The sequence below is a fragment of the Heptranchias perlo genome, chromosome 3, assembly GCF_035084215.1.
Source record: "Heptranchias perlo isolate sHepPer1 chromosome 3, sHepPer1.hap1, whole genome shotgun sequence".
Taxonomy (NCBI): Eukaryota; Metazoa; Chordata; class Chondrichthyes; order Hexanchiformes; family Hexanchidae; genus Heptranchias; species Heptranchias perlo.
The window spans coordinates 74287633-74307012 of record NC_090327.1 but is presented as its reverse complement, the minus strand read 5'-3'; the positions used below and the strand labels follow the sequence as shown (position 1 = coordinate 74307012).

Here is a 19380-nt window from a genome sequence, read left to right as displayed (position 1 = left end):
TACTCCATTTTCAGTTTTAAACCATGTCTTTATGCATACAGCTGCAAGAAGTAAAACAGATGGAAAAGGAGAGACTTCGGCAACAACATCATCTGCAGCAATCCACTGGGAACCAGTATGAACCTGAATCCCCACAACTGAGTCAACTTGAGGAAGAGCCTGTTCTTGAGCTGGCACAAGTGCCTGAAGTGGAATCAGACCACATCAATGAGGTGGACAAACATATTCAGGAGGATACAGAGCCAGAAAATGGGACTGACGTTTGTAATGCAGAAAATGAGCAAACAGAAGTTGACCAGGCCACAGCAGCTAAAAGTAAATAAATTTGTTCATAGACTCTTGTACATAGTTTTTGTAACTTAGAAAAGAAAGGAAATTATTTATTTTGTTATTTCCTTAGATATGTACTACAGGATGGATAAACTGTATTCTTTCTCAGTTCAGTTTCCATATATGTAGGCCAGTATACCCTTTTTAAGAGAATTGTGCAAGCAAATGATCTTTCCTTACTCCACTTGAGTAAGATACTCTGCTCTAGGCTGTACCTACAGTTCTTTCCTCCCATTGTCAGCAATAGATCCCTGATGCCTTCCACACAAGGGAAAAATTTGAATAAGAATTTAATTTCTTTGTTCAATTTATTTTAAATCTATTGGAAGATGATCCTGCAGACCAGAATGTTGAAAAACAAATGCTCTTGATGCAGAGATACATCTGGCTCCAGCCAGTGTGATGGAAAATTAACTGTGGGCAGGGAGGGGTTACAAGATGACTGTTTTAACAATTATCTGGTTGAGCAATGTTCGACATTGGATTACGCAGCTGGAAGAAGGCTACAGTTTCCTAGGTGTTAGGTACAACCTTCTCCAGCACAGGTTATTAGTTGATTGTATCTTTGGGTTTTGGCACCAATCATGGATTTAACCGACCCACTTTGTGACCGATTGATAGGAGTGTTCTGGTCACTGACCAAGACTTGGGCAATTACCTGCCCCTTCTGTTGTAGAAGTAGGCACTGACCAAGTTAATTTTGACACTGAGCTCCAGCTGGAAGTGGTTACAGCAACAGCAGTCCTTTTGGAATGAAAAGAGCATCAATGTTAACCAAGGACAGTCACCGCTACTATTTCATGACTGCATCTTCAGCTCTTGGGAGACTGTCCCATCATAGCTTTTTTGAACAGACAATGGTCCCCTCTCTATCAGCAGCGTGGGACCTTGTTCCAGTTGTCATCAAGACCCAAAGACCCTTGGCTAAATTGTCCAAGGCACACTGTTATTTCAACATCACTGACCTGGATTATTACATCTTCTTGGGCTATGAAGTGAGGATACAGGGATTGGGCTTCCCTTCAAGGACCCACCCCAAAACTCAGCAATAGCACTTAACTAAAAAGGCACTGATTCATTACACAACCATTCAATTCAACACCTGACCTGCCTCACAATTAGGGATGTGCTTCAGTTGCACCCTGCAGCAAGCAAAGGCTCTGTACTGTGTAGCTGTTTTTGCTAACCACATCTCCACATGGTTACACCTTTCTACCCTAATAGGAACCACAGTGAGGATCATCTGAGAAGGTGTAGTGGTTCCTAGTCCAGATAAGCTGTCGTATGTGCTCCAAATGGTTCATGTTTTCAAAGCATACCTGTTGTTTCCCAGGTCCAAATGAAGTACAGTGAGTCGCATATCTGGTGAAAAGTTCTAGTTGTTCAATAGATCCCTGGCAACAGCAGGCAGTCCACCGGAGTGGACAGTATTGCTCAAACAGCAAAATTATTCCAAGATTTGCTAAAGATGCTCTCAATACAAATGGCTATCAAGGGAAGGATCTTTGTTTTTCCTCCCATTCTTTAGAAGGGACTGATGGAGATTTCCGTCTTGTGCAGCAGTTTCTTTTGAAGATGAAGATAAGGCCAAATTCACATTTCAATGAGCAGTAGCAATCAAACAATCTTATAAAACTTAAAGATGTTGCTAGATTTGGGACTCTCTCCAAACTCTCTGTAGAGCTACGTCACTCCCATTTTTAAAAGTATCTGCTTCTGACAGTGATTACACTAAAGATGTACACATGGTGTCCTGATTATTGAGACACTTGGAAAATGCAAACTTTCATGCCCTATTCTGATTCAGGATTTGGTTCTGAACAAGTTGATATCAAATGGCTTGGAATCCTTGGGTTTCAGCAATCTTAAGTTTCTCTCCCTTGTTTGCCTTTGTCTCAACATGGGTTGTTGGTGAGCAGCTTGTGTCGATGGTGGATCCGGCTTATCTCACTTGGTATGCAAATATGGCAGTCCTCAAACTGTGTGTTTCATGCTTGTCTGCCTAATATTTCTGAGTTTCACTTGCCTCAGAAAATCGCAGTGCAGGATTTCTACTCGTTACCTCTAATTTCTTCCAGTGAAAGAATGCACCAATTATTTTAGTACAAGCACATGTGGATATTGGGTGAAGAGGCTTTATAGAAAGTTAGAGCTCACTCTGCTGTTGCAGTGGCTATTTCTTGAGTCAACATATGGAGATTCTACTTGAGGTTATCTTCAGGGCAACAACATAGAGAATACATATGCTTTTACTAAGCTGCAATGTCTTGTCCTGATTGCATGGGTGATGAGTGGTTTGCTGCAAACTGCTCTGAAGATACAAGTCTTCAGACACCACCAGGAATCCTTTTACTGCTTTGGTATACGCAAGTGGGGATTGAATAAAAGAAGAAAATGTTAGATTACCTAACTTCAGTATGATCCTCCTCATTTTTTGAAGTAGAACCTTTGCATACAAAATTTGTTCTGCATTTTCAGCTACCCTGTATTCCTTTATCTGATCAGATGTGACTTGGAGCCATTTCCTGTCATTTTTAGTTTTCAATGCTCTGCTGTTTTCAGGATTCTAATCCTGTCTTCTCTGGGCAAAGAGTCTAATGTAATTATTAAAGCAGAGCAGGAGAATATCATGTGAATGCTCAAAGGACAATTTATTGACGAGCAGGTCAGAGGCTGGGTATTCTCAGGCGAGTGACTCACCTCCTGACTCCCCAAAGCCTTTCCACAATCTACAAGGCACAAGTCAGGAGTGTGAAGGAATACTCTCCACTTGCTTGGATGAGTGCAGCTCCAACAACACTCGAGAAGCTCGACACCATCCAGGACAAAGCAGCCCGCTTGATTGGCACCCCATCCACCACCCTAAACATTCACTCCCTTCACCACCGGTGCACTGTGGCTGCAGTGTGTACCATCCACAGGATGCACTGCAGCAACTCGCCAAGGCTTCGTCGACAGCTCCTCCCAAACCCGCGACCTCTACCACCTAGAAGGACAAGAGCAGCAGGCACGTGGGAACAACACTACCTGCACGTTCCCCTCCAGCCCGACTTGGAAATATATCGCCGTTCCTTCATCGTCGCTGGGTCAAAATCCTTGAACTCCCTTTCCGAACAGCACTGTGGGAGAACCGTCACCACACAACTGCACCACCTTCTCGAGCAATTAGGGATGGGCAATAAATGCAGGCCTCGCCAGCGACGCCCACATCCCATGAACGAATATAAAAAAAAACCCAGGTGATTTTCCCCAACATTGATGGACTGCATCCTATCATATATGGAAGCTGAACTACAAGAACAAGGAAGACCATATGGAAGGTAGTTGGTCTATCATTATTTTGCCTCTGAGTTTTGTGAAATATTAAGATCAGAGCAGCTTGAGTCAGTGATAATTGAATTATGGAAGAGAATGAGGCAGTATTCAGAAGTTTTTTTTAATTTAACAATTGAGACTTGGTGTCAGGTCCCATCAAAACTTTCGACTGTGCAGGAATGCACCACGCCAATGTTAGTGTACCAAAGTGACCAAAGAAGAAAAAAGTTCAACTCTTAATGGAAGGAGTTTTGTATAAAATGATGTTATAGGACAAGAAGGAATATGCCTTGACAAATTTTCTTCACAGGCAATGCAGATGCATAGATATGAAACACCTGGTTTTGGCAAACCAGTGTAACTGAATATAATTCCATGTAACAAAATAAGAACTGATATTTTATATTGATATCACAATATTATATTGCTGAAGGCACATGCAAATAAGGTTTCACATTGGAAGAATCATTCTCAAAGCTCCATTTTCCTTTATTTGAGGCAAAATCAGAGCTTGTTTTATCCATGCTTGCTTTTATTTTTTTTTAATTTAGTCCTGGCTGGCTGATTTGTTCTGAGCATTTTATATTCTGTCCTTACACAAGGTTTTGCAAAAGGGATTGCAGGCAGCAGTCATGGGGAGGGTCTTGAATTTGAGGATAATGTACATGAAATTGTACAGAACATTCTACAAGAGTTGGTGACCACTGTTGTTGGAGGTAGTGTATTCATTTTCATCTGTTAATTTATTTTCATGTTTTTGTTGTACATGTGTGCTTGTAAGTCCTCATGACATTTTGTTTCTCCTTGATTTTCTTTGATGCCTTAGTCTCACAAGGTAATTTTTCCCCTTTCTGCCAGTATAATTTGCAATTTGGATGTTAGAATTAAAAGGTTAATGGCAGTGATTGCTTTTGTATAGATTCTTTATGAATATTTTTTTGTACATTTTACACCTCTAGTAAAACGTAAATTGCATTAGGTTACAGATGACAATTATGTAATCAGTAAAGTTGGAGAAGTACAATAATAGTAATACTGTAGCATGAAAGTGACAAATTTGTTATCAGCAAATTTTAAATCTGGGGCATGCAAAGAATTTAATGTGACTGTGATGTTACATAGAAGTATCAGGTAATGGTGTAATGTAGGATTATTTAGTAGTATTGAAAACTGCCATGATTTAATGGTGAGAAAGGCAAGTTACAATGAAGTCAGTATATCCAATGTTTGAAGACGCAAGTTTTAACAGTATAAATGACTTACCCTTTGTCACATTTTTTTACCACGTTTGGAGCGTAGACTGTAGTCTTATGAATGTTGTGTGATGAAAATAAATAATATATGGAAATTATTGCATGTAACAACTCCATATTTATGTTAAAATATTTAACATTTTGACTTCTGTTGGTTTTAAAGACAATGGCCTGGAGTTTCCCCTTTGGGCGCAATCAGCATTTGGGCTCAAATTGTGCCCGAAAACTGCAATGGCGCATTTAACGTTAAGTTGAGCTCAGTTTCCGCTAAAAAGTATTAACATAATGACAAATGTAAAATCTGCTATGAGTCAGCACAATTCGGCAGCTTAACATAGCATAATCGTTTTTTTTGGTAACAAAAATATTCATTGTATTTAAGAGATGTATTTAAGTGTGGTAACCTGGTGCAGTTTTTTTTAATACAGCTTAAAATGGGTTTATCATTTTTTTTAAAAAAAGCATTTTTAATAAAGGTGCCCAATCCTCTGCCTGTGAGTAACCTGATTTAAAATCACTGAAAATGACTCAAAAAAACTTTACTCAAGTATTTACTACTTTCATTGGTGTACACTGGTCAGTTTCTTAGTAAACTAATTTTTAAAAATATTTCAGAACATTTAAATCATGCTTACTACTGCCTTTACGCCTAAGAAAATTAGCTTAATTTTAAAACCCTCCTCGTATGGCCGCAGGCTGGCACAATCGTCAGAAATTCACCATCCTCGTTTTGAGCAGGGAGCCTGGCCAGTTTTGTGGGCGGGGTTTGCTTCTGCGCTTTTTTTTCTAGCACAAAACATCGCAAAACTCGAATTTGCGCCTAGCATAAATCAAAATTCTGCGATGTTTTGCGCTGATTCGGCCGGATTGTGCTGAAAAGGCCAGTGCAATGTTGCAGAAACTCTCGGCCAGTATTCTTTTCCAACACACAACTAATGCAGTGATATTTATTTTTCTTTTAATTTGCAAGGCACCAATGAGTAAATTTAGAAAAACCAATAGATTATACTTGGGACCTCCTGGTCTGTTTGCGTCAGTAGCGCTACATGAGGTGCATTTACCCACTGAGCCACCAGGAAGCTTAGACTACTCCTAAAAACATTTAAAATACATTTAGATCTGGAGAGTCAATTTATCGTATTAACTTTAAGAAAAACAAATGAAGATGAGTTCATAATTTTTATACAAGTGCAAATGCGTCTTCATTAAATTTAATTAATTATAGATCTCAATTTGAGTGCATTTGAAGATGGTCATAAGAAATAGGAGCAGGAGTAGGCCATACGGTCCCTCGAGCCTGCTTCGCCGTTCAATAAGATCATTGACCTTCTACCTTAACTCTACTTTCCTGCCCTATATGGGGGTATATGTACACCAATCATTGATGGTGGCAGGGCAGGTTGAGAAAGCGGTTTGAAAAAAGCATACGGGCTCCTGTGCTTTATAAATAGAGGCCTTGAGTACAAAAGCAAGGAAGTCATGATGAACCTTTATAAAACACTGGTTTGACCACAACTGGAGTATTGTGTCCAGTTCTGGGCAACGTGTTTTAGGAAAGATGTGAAGGCCTTAGAGAGGGCTTTACTGGAATGATTCCAGGAATGAGGGACTATAGTTACGTGGATAGACTGGAGAAGCTGGGGTTGTTCTCCTTGGAACAGAGAAGATTGAGAGGAGATTTGATAGAGGTATTTAAAATGATGAAGGGTCTAGACAGAATAGATAGAGAGAAACTGTTCCCATTGTTGGAAGGGTCAAGAACCAGAGGACATAGATTTAAGGTGATTGGCAAAAGGACCAAAAGTGACATGAGGAAAAACTTTTTTACACAGCAAGTACTTAGGATCTGGAATGCACTGCCTGAGGGGGTGGTGGAGACAGATTCAATCATGGCTTTCAAAAGGGAACTGGATAAGTACTTGAAAGGAAAAAAATTGCAGGGCTGCAGGGATAGGGCAAGGGAATGGGACTAGCTGGATTGCTCTTGCATGGAGCTGGCACAGACTCGATGGGGCCGAATGGCCTCCTTCCGTGCTGTAACCTTTCTATGGTTCTATCTCCGTATCCCTTGATTCCCTTAGTGTCCAAAAATCTATCAAGCTAAGTCTTGAATATACTCAATGACTGAGCATCCACAGCCCTCTGGGGTAGAGAATTCCAAAGATTCACAACCCTCTTGAGTGAAGAGGTTTTTCCTCATCTCGGTCGTAAATGGTCGACCCCTTATCTTGAGACTTTGACCCCCAGTTCTCCACTCTCCAGCCAGGGGAAACAGCCTCTCAGCATCTACCCTGTCTAGCCCTCTAAGAATTTTAGATGTTTCAATGCGATCACCTCCCATTCCTCTAAACTCCAGAGAATATAGACCCATTCGACTCCATCTCTCCTCATAGGACAGCCCTCTCATCCCAGGAATCAATCTAGTGAACCTTCGTTGCTCCCCCTCTAAGGCAAGTAGATCCTTCCTTAGGTAAAGAGACCAAAACCTTACACAGTACTCCAGGTGTGGTCTCACCAGAGCCCTATATAATTGCAGCAAGACCTCCTTACTCTTATACTTCAACCCTCTTGCATTAAGGGCTAACACACCATTTGCCTTCCTTTTTGCTTGCTTTACCTGCATGTAAACTTTCTGTGATTCGTGTACAAGGACACCCAAATCCCTCTGAATACCAACATTTCTTAGTTTCTCACCTTTTTAAAAAAAAAAATTCTGCTTTTCTGTTCTTCCTACCAAGGTGGATAATTTCACATTTCCCCACATTATACGCCATCTGCCACCTCCTCGCACACTCACTTAACCTGTCTATATCATTTTGCAGCCTCTTCGTGTCCTCCCCACAGCTTATTTTCCCACCTAGCTTTGTATCGTCAGCAAACTTAGATGCATTACATTCGGTCCCCTCATCTAAGCCATTGGTATATATTGTAAACAGCTGAGGCCCAGGCACTGATCCTTGCGGCACCCCACTAGTTACAACCTGCCAACTCGAAAATGATCAGTTTGTTCCTACTCTTTTTTTCTCTCTGTTAACCAATCCTCAATCCTTGCTAATATATTACCACCAATGCCATGAGCCCTAATCTTGTGTAACAACCTCGTATGGCACCTTATTGAATGCCTTTTGAAAATCCAAATATACGACATCCACTGGTTCCCCTTTATCTACCCTGCTAGTTACACCGTCAAAAAACTCTAATAGGTTTGTCAAACACGATTTCCCTTTCATAAAACCATGTTGACGTTGCATAATCATATTATGATTTTCTAATTGCCCTATTACTACGTCCTTAATAACTGATTTTAGCATTTTCCCTACTACTGATGTCATGCTAACTAGCCTATAGTTCCCTGCTTTCTCTCTCCCTCCTGGAGAATCGAGAATAGGGGTCATAGTTTCAAAATAAGGGGTCGGCCATTTAAGACTGAGTTGAGGAGGAATTTCTTCACTCAGAGGGAAGTGAATCTTTGGAATTCTCTACCCCAGAGGGTTGTGGATGCTGATTTGTTGAATATGTTCAAGGCTGGGATAGATAGATTGTTGGACCCTAGGGGAATCGAGGAATATGGGGATCGGGCGGGAAAGTGAAGCTGAGGTCAAAGATCAGCCATGATCTTATTGAATGGTGGAGCAGGCTCGACGGGCTGAATGGCCTACTGCTCCTATTTCTTATGTCCTTCCTTGAAGAGCAGGGTTTCATTTGCTACCTTCCAATCCTCGGGGACCCTTTTAGAATCTAGGAAATCTTGGAAGATCAAAGCCAATGCATCCACCATCTCTGCAGCCATCTCTTTTAAAACCCTAGGTTGTAGGCCATCAGGTCTAGGGGATATGTTGGCTTTTTGTCCCATTAATTTCTCCAGTACTTTTTGTTTACTAATCTCAATTACTTCAAGTTCCTCACTCTCATTCGACTCTTGGTTCCCCACCATTTCCGGGATGTTTTTTGTCTCTTTTACTGTGAAAACAGATACAAAATATTTGTTTAACATCTCTGCCATTTCTTTATTCCTCATTATAGTTTCTCCTGTCTCAGCCTCTAAGGGACCCACATTTACTTTCGCTAATCCCTTCCTTTTTACAGACTTGTAGAAGCTCTTACAATCTGTTATTATCTTTCTTGCTAGTTTGCTCTCATATTCAGTTTTCTCCCTCATCAATTTCTTGGTCACCTTTGCTGATTTCCAAAACCCTCCTAATCCTCAGGTTTACTACTCTTTTTGGCAACATTGTAACCCTCTTTTAATCTAATACTATCCTTAACTTCTCTAGTTAGCCACGGTTGAATCACTTTTTCCGTGGAGTTTTTATTCCTCAAGGGAATGTATATTCATTGAGAATTATGAATTATTTCTTTAAATGTTCACCATTGCATATCTACCGTCATATCTTTTAATCTAATTTCCCAATCTACTTTAGCCAACTCGCCCCTCATACCTACATAATTGGCTTTGTTTAAATTTAAGACCCTTGTTTCAGACATTACTACATCACTCTCAGATTTATATGAAGTTCATCATATTATGATCAGTCTCCCTAGTATGACCCCTAGTTCTAGATCCTCCAGCCAGGGGATACAGCATCTCAGCATCTGCCCTGTCAAGCCCTCTAAGAATTTTAGACGTTTCAGTGATCCTTAAAGGATCCTTAACTTTAAGATTACTAATGAACCCTGTCTCATTACACAATACTAGATCTAAAGTAGCCTGCTCCCCAGTTGGTTCCTCAACATATTGTTCTAGAAAACTGTCTCAGATGCATTCCATGAACTCATCCTCCAAACTATTTTTGCCGATTTTGTTTGCCCAGTCTACAGGAAGATTTGGACAGTTTTGGACTCTTTTCCTAAGGAAGGATATACTTGCCTTAGAGGGGGTGCAAAGATGGTTCACTAGATTGATTCCTGGAATGAGGAGGGTTTAAGTAGAATGGACCTATATTCTCTCGAGTTTAGAAGAATGAGAGGTGATCTCATTGAAATGTCTAAAATTCCTAGAAGGCTTGACAGGGTAGATGCTGAGAGGCTGTATCCCCTGGCTGGAGGGTGTAGAACTAGATGTCATAGTCTCAAGATAAGCGGTGGGCCATTTACGACCGTGATGAGGAAAAATTTCTTCACTCAGAGGGTTGTGAATCTTTGGAATTCTCTACCTCAGTCGTTGAGTATATTCAAGACAGAGATTGATATATATTTGGACACTAAGGGAATCAAGGGATATGGGGATTGGGCGGGAAAGTGGAGTTGAGGTTGAAGATCAGCCATGATCTTATTGAATGGCGGAGCAGGCTCGACGGGCCAAATGGCCGACTCCTGCTCCTATTTCTTATGTTCTAAGATTGAAGTCCTCCACGATTATTACATTCTTAATCAAGTTTATTTTGAAATTAGAAATCTTTTTATCCATTTTAGTCTATTCCTTGTGTTCTGTGATGCCAGCATTGAATAGTTTGCTCTGTTCTCTATAGCTGCCGTTTTCTGAAGTGTAAAGCTGTCGTGATACTTCAAACCAACAATATGCTGCAGATTCTAGTCACCATTGATTTCAGTGTGAGATGGAACTCAGATGCAGTGATACTTGTGCTTGTTTGCTGGTGCTGCTTTTTGGCAATACAAATTCTGGACAGTACACACATCAAAACCCAATTTAAATCTGTAGCAGCTGTCAGCAGGTGTTTTTAAAGCCTTTAAGTTAATGACAGTTTTTTGCTGGGATGAGGTCAGCCTTGTTAAATCGTTCATAATGTGTATGGTATAGTGTTTCAGCAAATGTGGTAGTGGATAGATCATCAGCTGAAATTTTACATTATTGTAACCAGTTTCATAAGTGTGATTTTGAATGTGAGCTTAGATTTGTCTGTTACTATATTTACTATTACTGAAGAGGCTGCTGTATCTTCAGAAAGGGACCTTACATTGTCAGCAAAAATGTGCTTACTAGCAGGAAACTTTTGATATCACAGAGGCTTCAAAATGCCTTCACTTTATGTTCAGATGAAGCCTTGTGAGTTACAGTTTGGTTGTATTGTGATGATTGCCACTTACAAGGTTCAGTCACGTTTTCCAGACAGTGCAAGTTGAGACTGAAATGTCAGCACAACTTTGTTTTCTGGGGCAAAGGAGAAGCTTTGTAACCAGTTTTATCCATGTGGATTTTAGGAACTTATGTATTTGAGCTGCAGTTTTCTTTGACTGATGGAGAGCTATTGTCGTAGGTAACGGATTTCAGTCATAATATTTTGCCAAATAATTTCTGTTTATTTTATTTTTGATTTTCCCCCTGTTTTCTTCCTCCCTTTTAAAGGACCTCTCCCTACCACGCATCTGGGAGGATGGGACGATGTGGGCTGTGGACCTCCCCACTACCATCCTCAGTGCTGCTGTGATTGGCCAGTAAAAAGTGCAATTGAAGGTGGGTGAGGCAGTCAGTTTTTCCTACCCCTCCTTCAAAAAAGATATTAAAAAAACAATCTGAGCCTGAAACTCGTCCACAGATTTGAGTGATAGGCGACAGCCCAGTGCCTTCAAACCATGAACTTGTGGTTGCTGTACTTGACTACTTGTTAGATTTTTAGTTTATTGATTATTTTTGGAAGTCTATTTGTAGTTCACTGCAATAATTGCTTCAAATTACTTACCACTATTTTAGGATGTTTGAAATTTTTTTTTAAATGTATGTCTGATTTTTGAAGTTAAATGTACATTCTTAGTAATTTGGTACCATGTATAAACCCTCATTATGCCTTTGTTACCTCTCGACTGGACTATTCCAATGCATTCCTGGCCGGCCTCCCATCTTCCACTCTCCCTAAACTTAAGCTCAAAACTCTGCTGCCCGTATCCAAACTCACACCAAGCCTGGTTCTTCCATTGCCACTGTGCTCGCTGACCTGCATTGGCTCCCAGTCTAGGAACACCTCGATTTTAAAATTCTCATCCTTGTTTTCAAGCCCCTCCATGGCCTCGCCCCTCCCTATCTCCCGTATCCTAACTCACACCAAGCCCGGTTCTTCCATCACCACTGTGCTCGCTGACCTGCATTGGCTCCCAGTCCAGGAACACCTCGATTTTAAAATTCTCATCCTTGTTTTCAAGCTCCTCCATGGCCTAGCCCCTCCCTATCTCTGTAACCTCTACTGTAGCCCTACTACTCTCCGAGATCTCTGCGTTCCTACAATTCTTGCCTCTTGCCCATCCTCGATTTTAATCGTTCCCCCATTAGCGGCCGTGCCTTCTGGTGCCTAGGCCCTAAGCTCTGGAATTCCCTCCCTGAACCTCTCTACCTCTCTCTTCCTTTAAGACACTCCTTAAAACCCACCTCTTTGACCAAGCTTTTGGTCACCTGTCCTAATACCTCTTTATGTAGCTCAGTGTCAAGTTTTCTTTGATAAAATTCCTGTGAAGTGCCTTGGGAAGTTTTACTACGTTAAAGGCGCTATATAAATGCAAGTTGTTGTATTTTTAGTTTATAACTGTTATTCCTCACTTGTTAAATTTTACTGACACATGCCTTTTCTTCAAAGTGGTGCCCAGTTGTGGTAATTTTGAATGGTCTTGTTTTGTGAAGTGTTTAACTGAAATGTTATCTTCCAGATTCAGAAGAGAAGCCAGTTGGGAATGGTTGTTCTGAAAGTACTACTGGCACCCTAGAAGATGAAACTCTAATAGTCAATGACACAGACAATGTTCATTCCAATGGAATTCCAGGGACTCCAATCTCTGTGTCATATACCCCATCACTGCCTGATGACAGATTGTCAGTTTCGTCCAGTGACACTCAGGTGATGCCAAATAAAAGAGAGATTAGATTTGCCCCTTTTTTATCATTTTTTTTTGTATAAAGTTACTGTATCCCATTTCAATTGATATTTGGGGGCAGGTTATTGTTAGGTATTAAAAATAAATCCAATGGTAAAATCTGTGTGCACAATTTGACTGGATATCAAAACCAATACGAAGAACTTTTATAGTTATATTAGGAAAAAGAGGGTGGTCAGGAGCAGTGTTGGCCCCTTAAAAACTGAAAGTGGGGATATTGTCATTGACAATGGGGAAATGGTGGACATGTTGAACAATTACTTTGCGTCAGTATTTACAGCAGAAAAAGAGGATAGCATGCCAGAAATCCCAAGAAAACTAATATTGAAAGGGGGACAGGGACTCGATAAAATTAACATAAGTAAAGCAACAGTAATGAAGAAAATAATAGCACTAAAGAGTGACAAATCCCCAGGACCAGATGGTTTCCATCCCAGGGTTTTAAAGGAAGTAGGTGAGTACATTGCAGATGCCCCAACTATAATCTTTCAAAGTTCTCTAGATTCAGGAACCGTCCCTCTAGATTGGAAAATTGCACATGTCACTCTGTTTTTTTAAGAAAGGAGAGAGAGGGAAACCAGGGAATTATAGACCAGTTAGCCTGACATCTGTTGTGGGGAAAATGCTGGAGTCTATAATTAAGGATAGGGTGACTGAACACCTCGAGAATTTTCATTTAATCAGAGAGAGCCAGCATGGATTTGTGAAAGGTAGGTGGTGCCTGACAAACCTGATAGAATTTTTTGAAGAGGTGACTAAAGTAGTGGACAGGGGAATGCCAATGGATGTTATTTATATGGACTTCCAGAAGGCATTTGATAAGGTCCCACATAAGAGACTGTTAGCTAAGATAGAAGCCCATGGAATCGAGGGAAAAGTACAGACTTGGTTAGGAAGTTGGCTGAGCGAAAGGCAACAGAGAGTAGGGATAATGGGAAGGTACTCACATTGACAGGATGTGACTAGTGGAGTCCCGCAGGGATCTGTCTTGGGGCTTCAATTATTCACAATATTTATTAACGACTTAGATGAAGGCATAGAAAGTCTCATATCTAAGTTTGCCGATGACACAAAGATTGGTGGCATTGTAAGCAGTGTAGATGAAAACATAAAATTACAAAGGGATATTGATAGATTAGGTGAATGGGCAAAACTGTGGCAAATGGAATTCAATGTAGACAAATGAGGTCATCCGCTTTGGATCAAAAAAGGATAGAACAGGGTACTTTCTAAATGGTAAAAAGTTAAAAACAGTGGATGTCCAAAGGGACTTAGGGGTTCAGGTACATAGATCATTAAAGTGTCATGAACAGGTGCAGAAAATAATCAAGAAGGCTAATGAAATGCTGGCTTTTATATCTAGAGGACTGGAGTACAAGGGGGCAGAAGTTATGCTGCAGCTATACAAAACCCTGGTTAGACCGCACCTGGAGTACTGTGAGCAGTTCTGGGCACCGCACCTTTGGAAGGACATATTGGCCTTGGAGGGAGTGCAGCATAGGTTTACTAGAATGATACCTGGACTTCAAGGGTTAAGTTACGAGGAGAGATTACACAAATTGGGGTTGTATTCTCTGGAGTTTAGAAGGTTAAGGGGTGATCTGATCGAAGTTTATAAGATATTAAGGGGAACGGATAGGGTGGATAGAGAGAAACTATTTCTGCTGGTTGGGGATTTTAGGAGTAGGGGGCACAGTCTAAAAATTAGAGCCAGACCTTTCAGGAGCGAGGGTTGTAGAAGTTTGGAGCTCTCTTCCGCAAACGGCAATTGATACTAGCTCAATTGCTAAATTTAAATCTGACATAGATAGCTTTTTGGCAACCAAAGGTATTAAGGGATAAGAACATAAGAAATAGGAGCAGGAGTAGGCCAATCGGCCCCTCGAGCCTGCTCCGCTATTCAATAAGATCATGGCTGATCTGATCCTAACCTCAAATTTAAATTCATGTCTAATTTCCTGCCCTCGCCCCGTAACCCCTAACTGGATATGGGCCAAAGGCAGGTATATGGAGTTAGATCACAGATCAGCCATGATCTTATCAAATGGCGGAGCAGGCACAAGGGGCTGAATGGCCTACTCCTGTTCCTATGTTCCTATTAAATTAATAGTGTCATTTTTAAATCGGTGCCAGAGAATAGATTTTCTGATAACAAAAATAGTCACTGTCATCCTGCCAACTACGTGCAGTCTTTGGTTTTCCAGCACCTGAATCCATTCACTTCTGCAGTTAGAAATTCACCAACTGTCACGACTGAATCACTGATCAGTTGATGTGTTATTAAAATTAACTGAGAAGCTTCCAATTTTACAACACATTTGGATTTACTATATCGGCAAGTCTCAGATATATTGTCAGCTTACACTTTGGGAGATTATTTAGAGTAATGACTGAGGCAGTTCCAAAAACTTGATACAAATTGAACTTAGCTTCAGTTCTTGAACCTGAATTTGTATACATGTAATAGATCATTGAAATACAAAATCCATTTAATTGTCTATATCCCTGAATAGTTAATATGTGTTGTATGTTGTAAATTACCAAAGTAGATGAGTCAGAAGGCTGCTTCCAAATAAGTAATTTTTCATTGTGACTACCGGTGCAAAATGGCTGGCTGTGAAAAGTATATAAAGACCGCTCTATTTGTTGAAGGCAAGTGCCAGACTTCTTTCGATGTAATAGATAATTTAAAATAAAAATACTTGCAATAAATTCTGGTAACAGGAATTATATAGACACGATAGTATTCGGTCCAACTGCTCTATGCTGGTGTTCATACTCCACCTGAGCTTCCTCCCTCTCTAATTACCACTTCCCACCCTGCCTCCACATCCCTCTGTTCTCTTTTGCCACATTTATGCATCAAGTCTCTCCTTCAGTGTGTCAAATGTGCAGTCATACTAAATGTTTCTGAAAGAGATCAATATGTTTAATCACATTATTGGAACTGAAGAAAAAGCCCTTTAATTGAATCAAACTTCAAGTATAAGTATGATTGGTAATAGTTTTGCACATTTGGTTGTAAACTGTAATTAACCTTAACATTATATCACTTTTAAAATCAAGTTCACTATAGATGAAATAAAATATTCTTTTGCAATACATTGTACATGCTTCCCATCCTGAATCAGCCCATTCTAAAGTCCATAAAGCATAAAAATCTGTCAAGTGCTCCAGGGCACAAGCAGATTACTGGAGTCAATGGGGCGGGGGTACTCATGAATTTACTCATGACAGTGATTTACAAACTTTACCATCCTCCTTGAAATGTTAAAATAACAAAGACTCTTCTCCTGTGGTGTCTTCCAACATAAAATTGATCCTTGAAACAGAGTTGCTCACTTCTTATGTGGAGAATTGCTCGGTTGTGAAAGGCGCTATATAAAAGCAAGTTCTTCTTCGCACAGTCATAAAATTCGATCACAATATGGTCCTGAAGCAAGAACAAATTAAACCAGTGTACAACAGCAAAAATATTAAGCCATTGCAATGAGACTAATTCAGGGGGCCACAGTGCATTGCTGACCTAATTAATATGATCCAGTTTACCTCTATACAAAACTCAAACCAGGATGTATGTTCTCACCTCGCCAACCCCGCCTCCCGGCCTACCCACCCTTAGTAGGCAGCATAAGAAAGAATAATTGAGAATTTGTCTTCAGTTGAAGTACTAATATCCAGACATATTCTACCATCTTATTTCTAAAACTTTAAAGAACTTAATTTTGTGATGAACAATATGAATTGGATTTCAGGATAGTTAAGTATTCTGTTTTCTAAGATGGACAGGAAAAGGTATATATTTCCAGTCTTTTTTTATTGTTCCCTCAGTAAAATGCCTTGAGATTTTCTTCTATATTTAAAGGAACCATATAAATGCAGATTGCTGTTGTATTAAAAATTATGGTTTTGCTTTATTTATAGGAATCTGGAATCACTCCAGGAGGTCCTTCTAGTGCTAAGTTCTCTCACATTCTGCAGAAGGATGCTTTTCTGGTCTTTAGATCATTATGTAAACTTTCCATGAAGCCACTTTCTGATGGTCCTCCAGATCCAAAGTAAGTGTAGAGCACAGAAATGTTAGGTTCATGAAGATACTAATAGAGTATACCATTTTTAAATAAAAATTATTGAAATATTTCTTCAACTAATTTTTAAGTTACATTTAGTTCAGGTTGTCCTTCACGAATATATTTTCCCAGTGTGTTACTTGTACTGCATTTTAGATCACAAAAGAATAGTTTGCAAAAATATGGAGAATTAATGCAATAGAATCTTTGTCTCTCATTAGCAGTTACATAATGGGCACCCATGTGCAGTTACAACATCCTTATTGTAAGGTTTTTCAGCCTGATCATTCATTTTCTTTGTAAACTCTTACACTTTTTTTAACCAAACTTGTATAATCATTGTGAGTGCACTCATTAATAACAACATGCTCCTATATCCATTCACTAGTACTAATTAAAGTTTGCACAGAAAGGAATGTAGACAAGAAGGATCCAAAATTTGGTGTATTTTAGCAAATTATTTTATGATAGCCCAGATTCCGTTCCCTAACGTGGAAACTCTGAGGAAGCTATATGGGTGAAATCTTTGTCATTCAGCCAGCTGATGTATTCATACAATATGGTTTATACTATGCCGATTATGTATGTGTGTTGGCAAGTAAAATACCATACTTAGTTTTTCTGAAGCTACACTGACATTCTAATGCTGGTGTGCATGAATAACCAAGTTTTTTTTTTCATATGGTTAGTTTTACACTGGATAGCACATTCCTTTAAAGCTGTTTGTAGTCCTACTGTTGTGTCAATTGAGGATATCAACCCTTCAGAACCGTAAGGCAAATTTTCTTTTTATTGCCACAGGAGCAGAGAAAGTTAAGAGGAGATTTAGTAAAGGTTTTGAAAGTTTTGATAGAACAAATGTGCAAAGGGTATTTCCTCTGATAAAATTGTCATTGAGATTGAGGAAAGAAGTTAGAAGTTTCTTTAGGCAGTGAGTTGTTGGAAGATGGAATGCTTTACTGCAGAAAGTTGAAGTAGAGATTATTGTATCTTTTAATGGAAATTTTAATGCATTTTGAAGCAAAATTAGATACAGGGCTTATGGGGAGAGAACGGGGCAGTGGAATTAGTTTTGGATTGCTCTAACAAAGAGCTGCGTGAACATGAATGACTGACTGACTGGCCTGCTGTGTTCACTTTGTCCAGTGCAAGCAGAAATTCATACCAGAAGAAGTAACTTATTATTTTTTCTTCATTCATGGCCAAAATTCATGCTGAAGAGACAGAAATGGTAAAAGCACTAAAATAGGGAAAAAGACTCGGAAAAGGGTAATGATTGTGAATATGATCAGTCTAACCAGAAAGATTTTTTTGGGGAGAAAAGCTTGGATTGTATTTTTACAGTATCTGGACCAGTAGTCTTTCCGTGTGTACTTGTTTTGGACCAAAACTCCAAAGGAAAGCTTTTACCCGGTTTATATATAGGATACTGTGTTTTCAAACATCAGTTGTATTAAAAATTGTTGTGATATAATAGATATGTCAATTTATGCAAATTTCACTTCCTACCTTTCAAAAAAAAAGTTCATTTTTACCCATGTTTCTTCTAGGTCGCATGAATTGCGGTCAAAGATCCTTTCACTGCAGCTTCTTCTGTCGATTCTTCAAAATGCTGGACCGATCTTTCGAACAAATGAGATGTTCATCAATGCAATAAAACAGTATCTTTGTGTAGCATTATCAAAAAATGGTGTCTCTTCAGTACCAGAAGTTTTTGAGCTGTCACTTTCCATCTTCCTCACTCTCTTGTCAAACTTCAAGACTCACCTTAAGATGCAGATTGAGGTAAAGTATTGCTAAATTCTGCAGTTCTAGAATTTAAGCTAATAAATCCTTCTTGTAGACTTCAGTAATTTGACTTCAGTACACACACTTATGCTCAGTTATTTTGCAAAAATGTAGCACATTATATAAATATCTCATAACTCAAGCTATTGTACCGAATAACATGAACTACATTAGCAAGATAGGGCTTTAATTGGTTTGTTTACTTAAGTTTTGTATGGGTAGTTGAATACAAAAATTTGAATCTGTTTTTGAGGGTGTTATTTCCTTTGTTTCACTTCTACTTCCTCTTGCATCACGCACCATACCCAGCTAAGAGAGCTCAACCAAGCTACAGCAAAACTGGCTGTTATTAATTGAGTGAGAATGGTCAGGAGTCACTGATTTTCCTTCCTCGTTCTCCTTCCCACTGCTAAGGCTAAGCTAAGATTCGTTACTGACTGTGGATAATCCAGGTTGTGTACTTATATCCTCCTACATTAATAGCATCTGATTTTTGGACTGCTTTCAAGGTTCAGAATTAAAACCTTAATTATTACTATTGTAGAATATATAAAGGTTACTAAAAACTTTAGCTGGGATTTGGTTTGATGTCAATACTGTAACGTATTAACTTTTTCCTTTATATGTTTTTATTCTTTTAGGTATTCTTCAAAGAAATCTTTCTTTATATTTTGGAGACGTCTACAAGTTCATTTGATCACAAATGGATGGTAATTCAGACTCTAACCAGAATATGTGCAGGTATGATTATTTTAATTGCTTATTTTTCAGGACATTGATATTGTTGAGAAATTTAATATAAACTT

General features: G+C 39.3%; 1 protein-coding gene across 3 annotated transcripts in view; it reads left to right on the top strand.

Annotated features, from left to right (window-relative positions):
• Positions 1 to 19380, top strand: part of arfgef1 (ADP-ribosylation factor guanine nucleotide-exchange factor 1 (brefeldin A-inhibited)) — a 208260-nt gene that overhangs the window by 79533 nt on the left and 109347 nt on the right. For 2 of the 3 annotated variants that reach the window (XM_067980309.1, XM_067980311.1), the window contains 7 exons: positions 42 to 315; positions 4248 to 4361; positions 11203 to 11310; positions 12492 to 12679; positions 16641 to 16774; positions 18337 to 18571; positions 19216 to 19315. In XM_067980309.1, coding sequence (XP_067836410.1) covers positions 42 to 315; positions 4248 to 4361; positions 11203 to 11310; positions 12492 to 12679; positions 16641 to 16774; positions 18337 to 18571; positions 19216 to 19315 — 1153 coding nt within the window. The remainder of the gene's footprint in view (positions 1 to 41; positions 316 to 4247; positions 4362 to 11202; positions 11311 to 12491; positions 12680 to 16640; positions 16775 to 18336; positions 18572 to 19215; positions 19316 to 19380) is intronic. The other variant, XM_067980310.1, reaches the window with a different exon arrangement.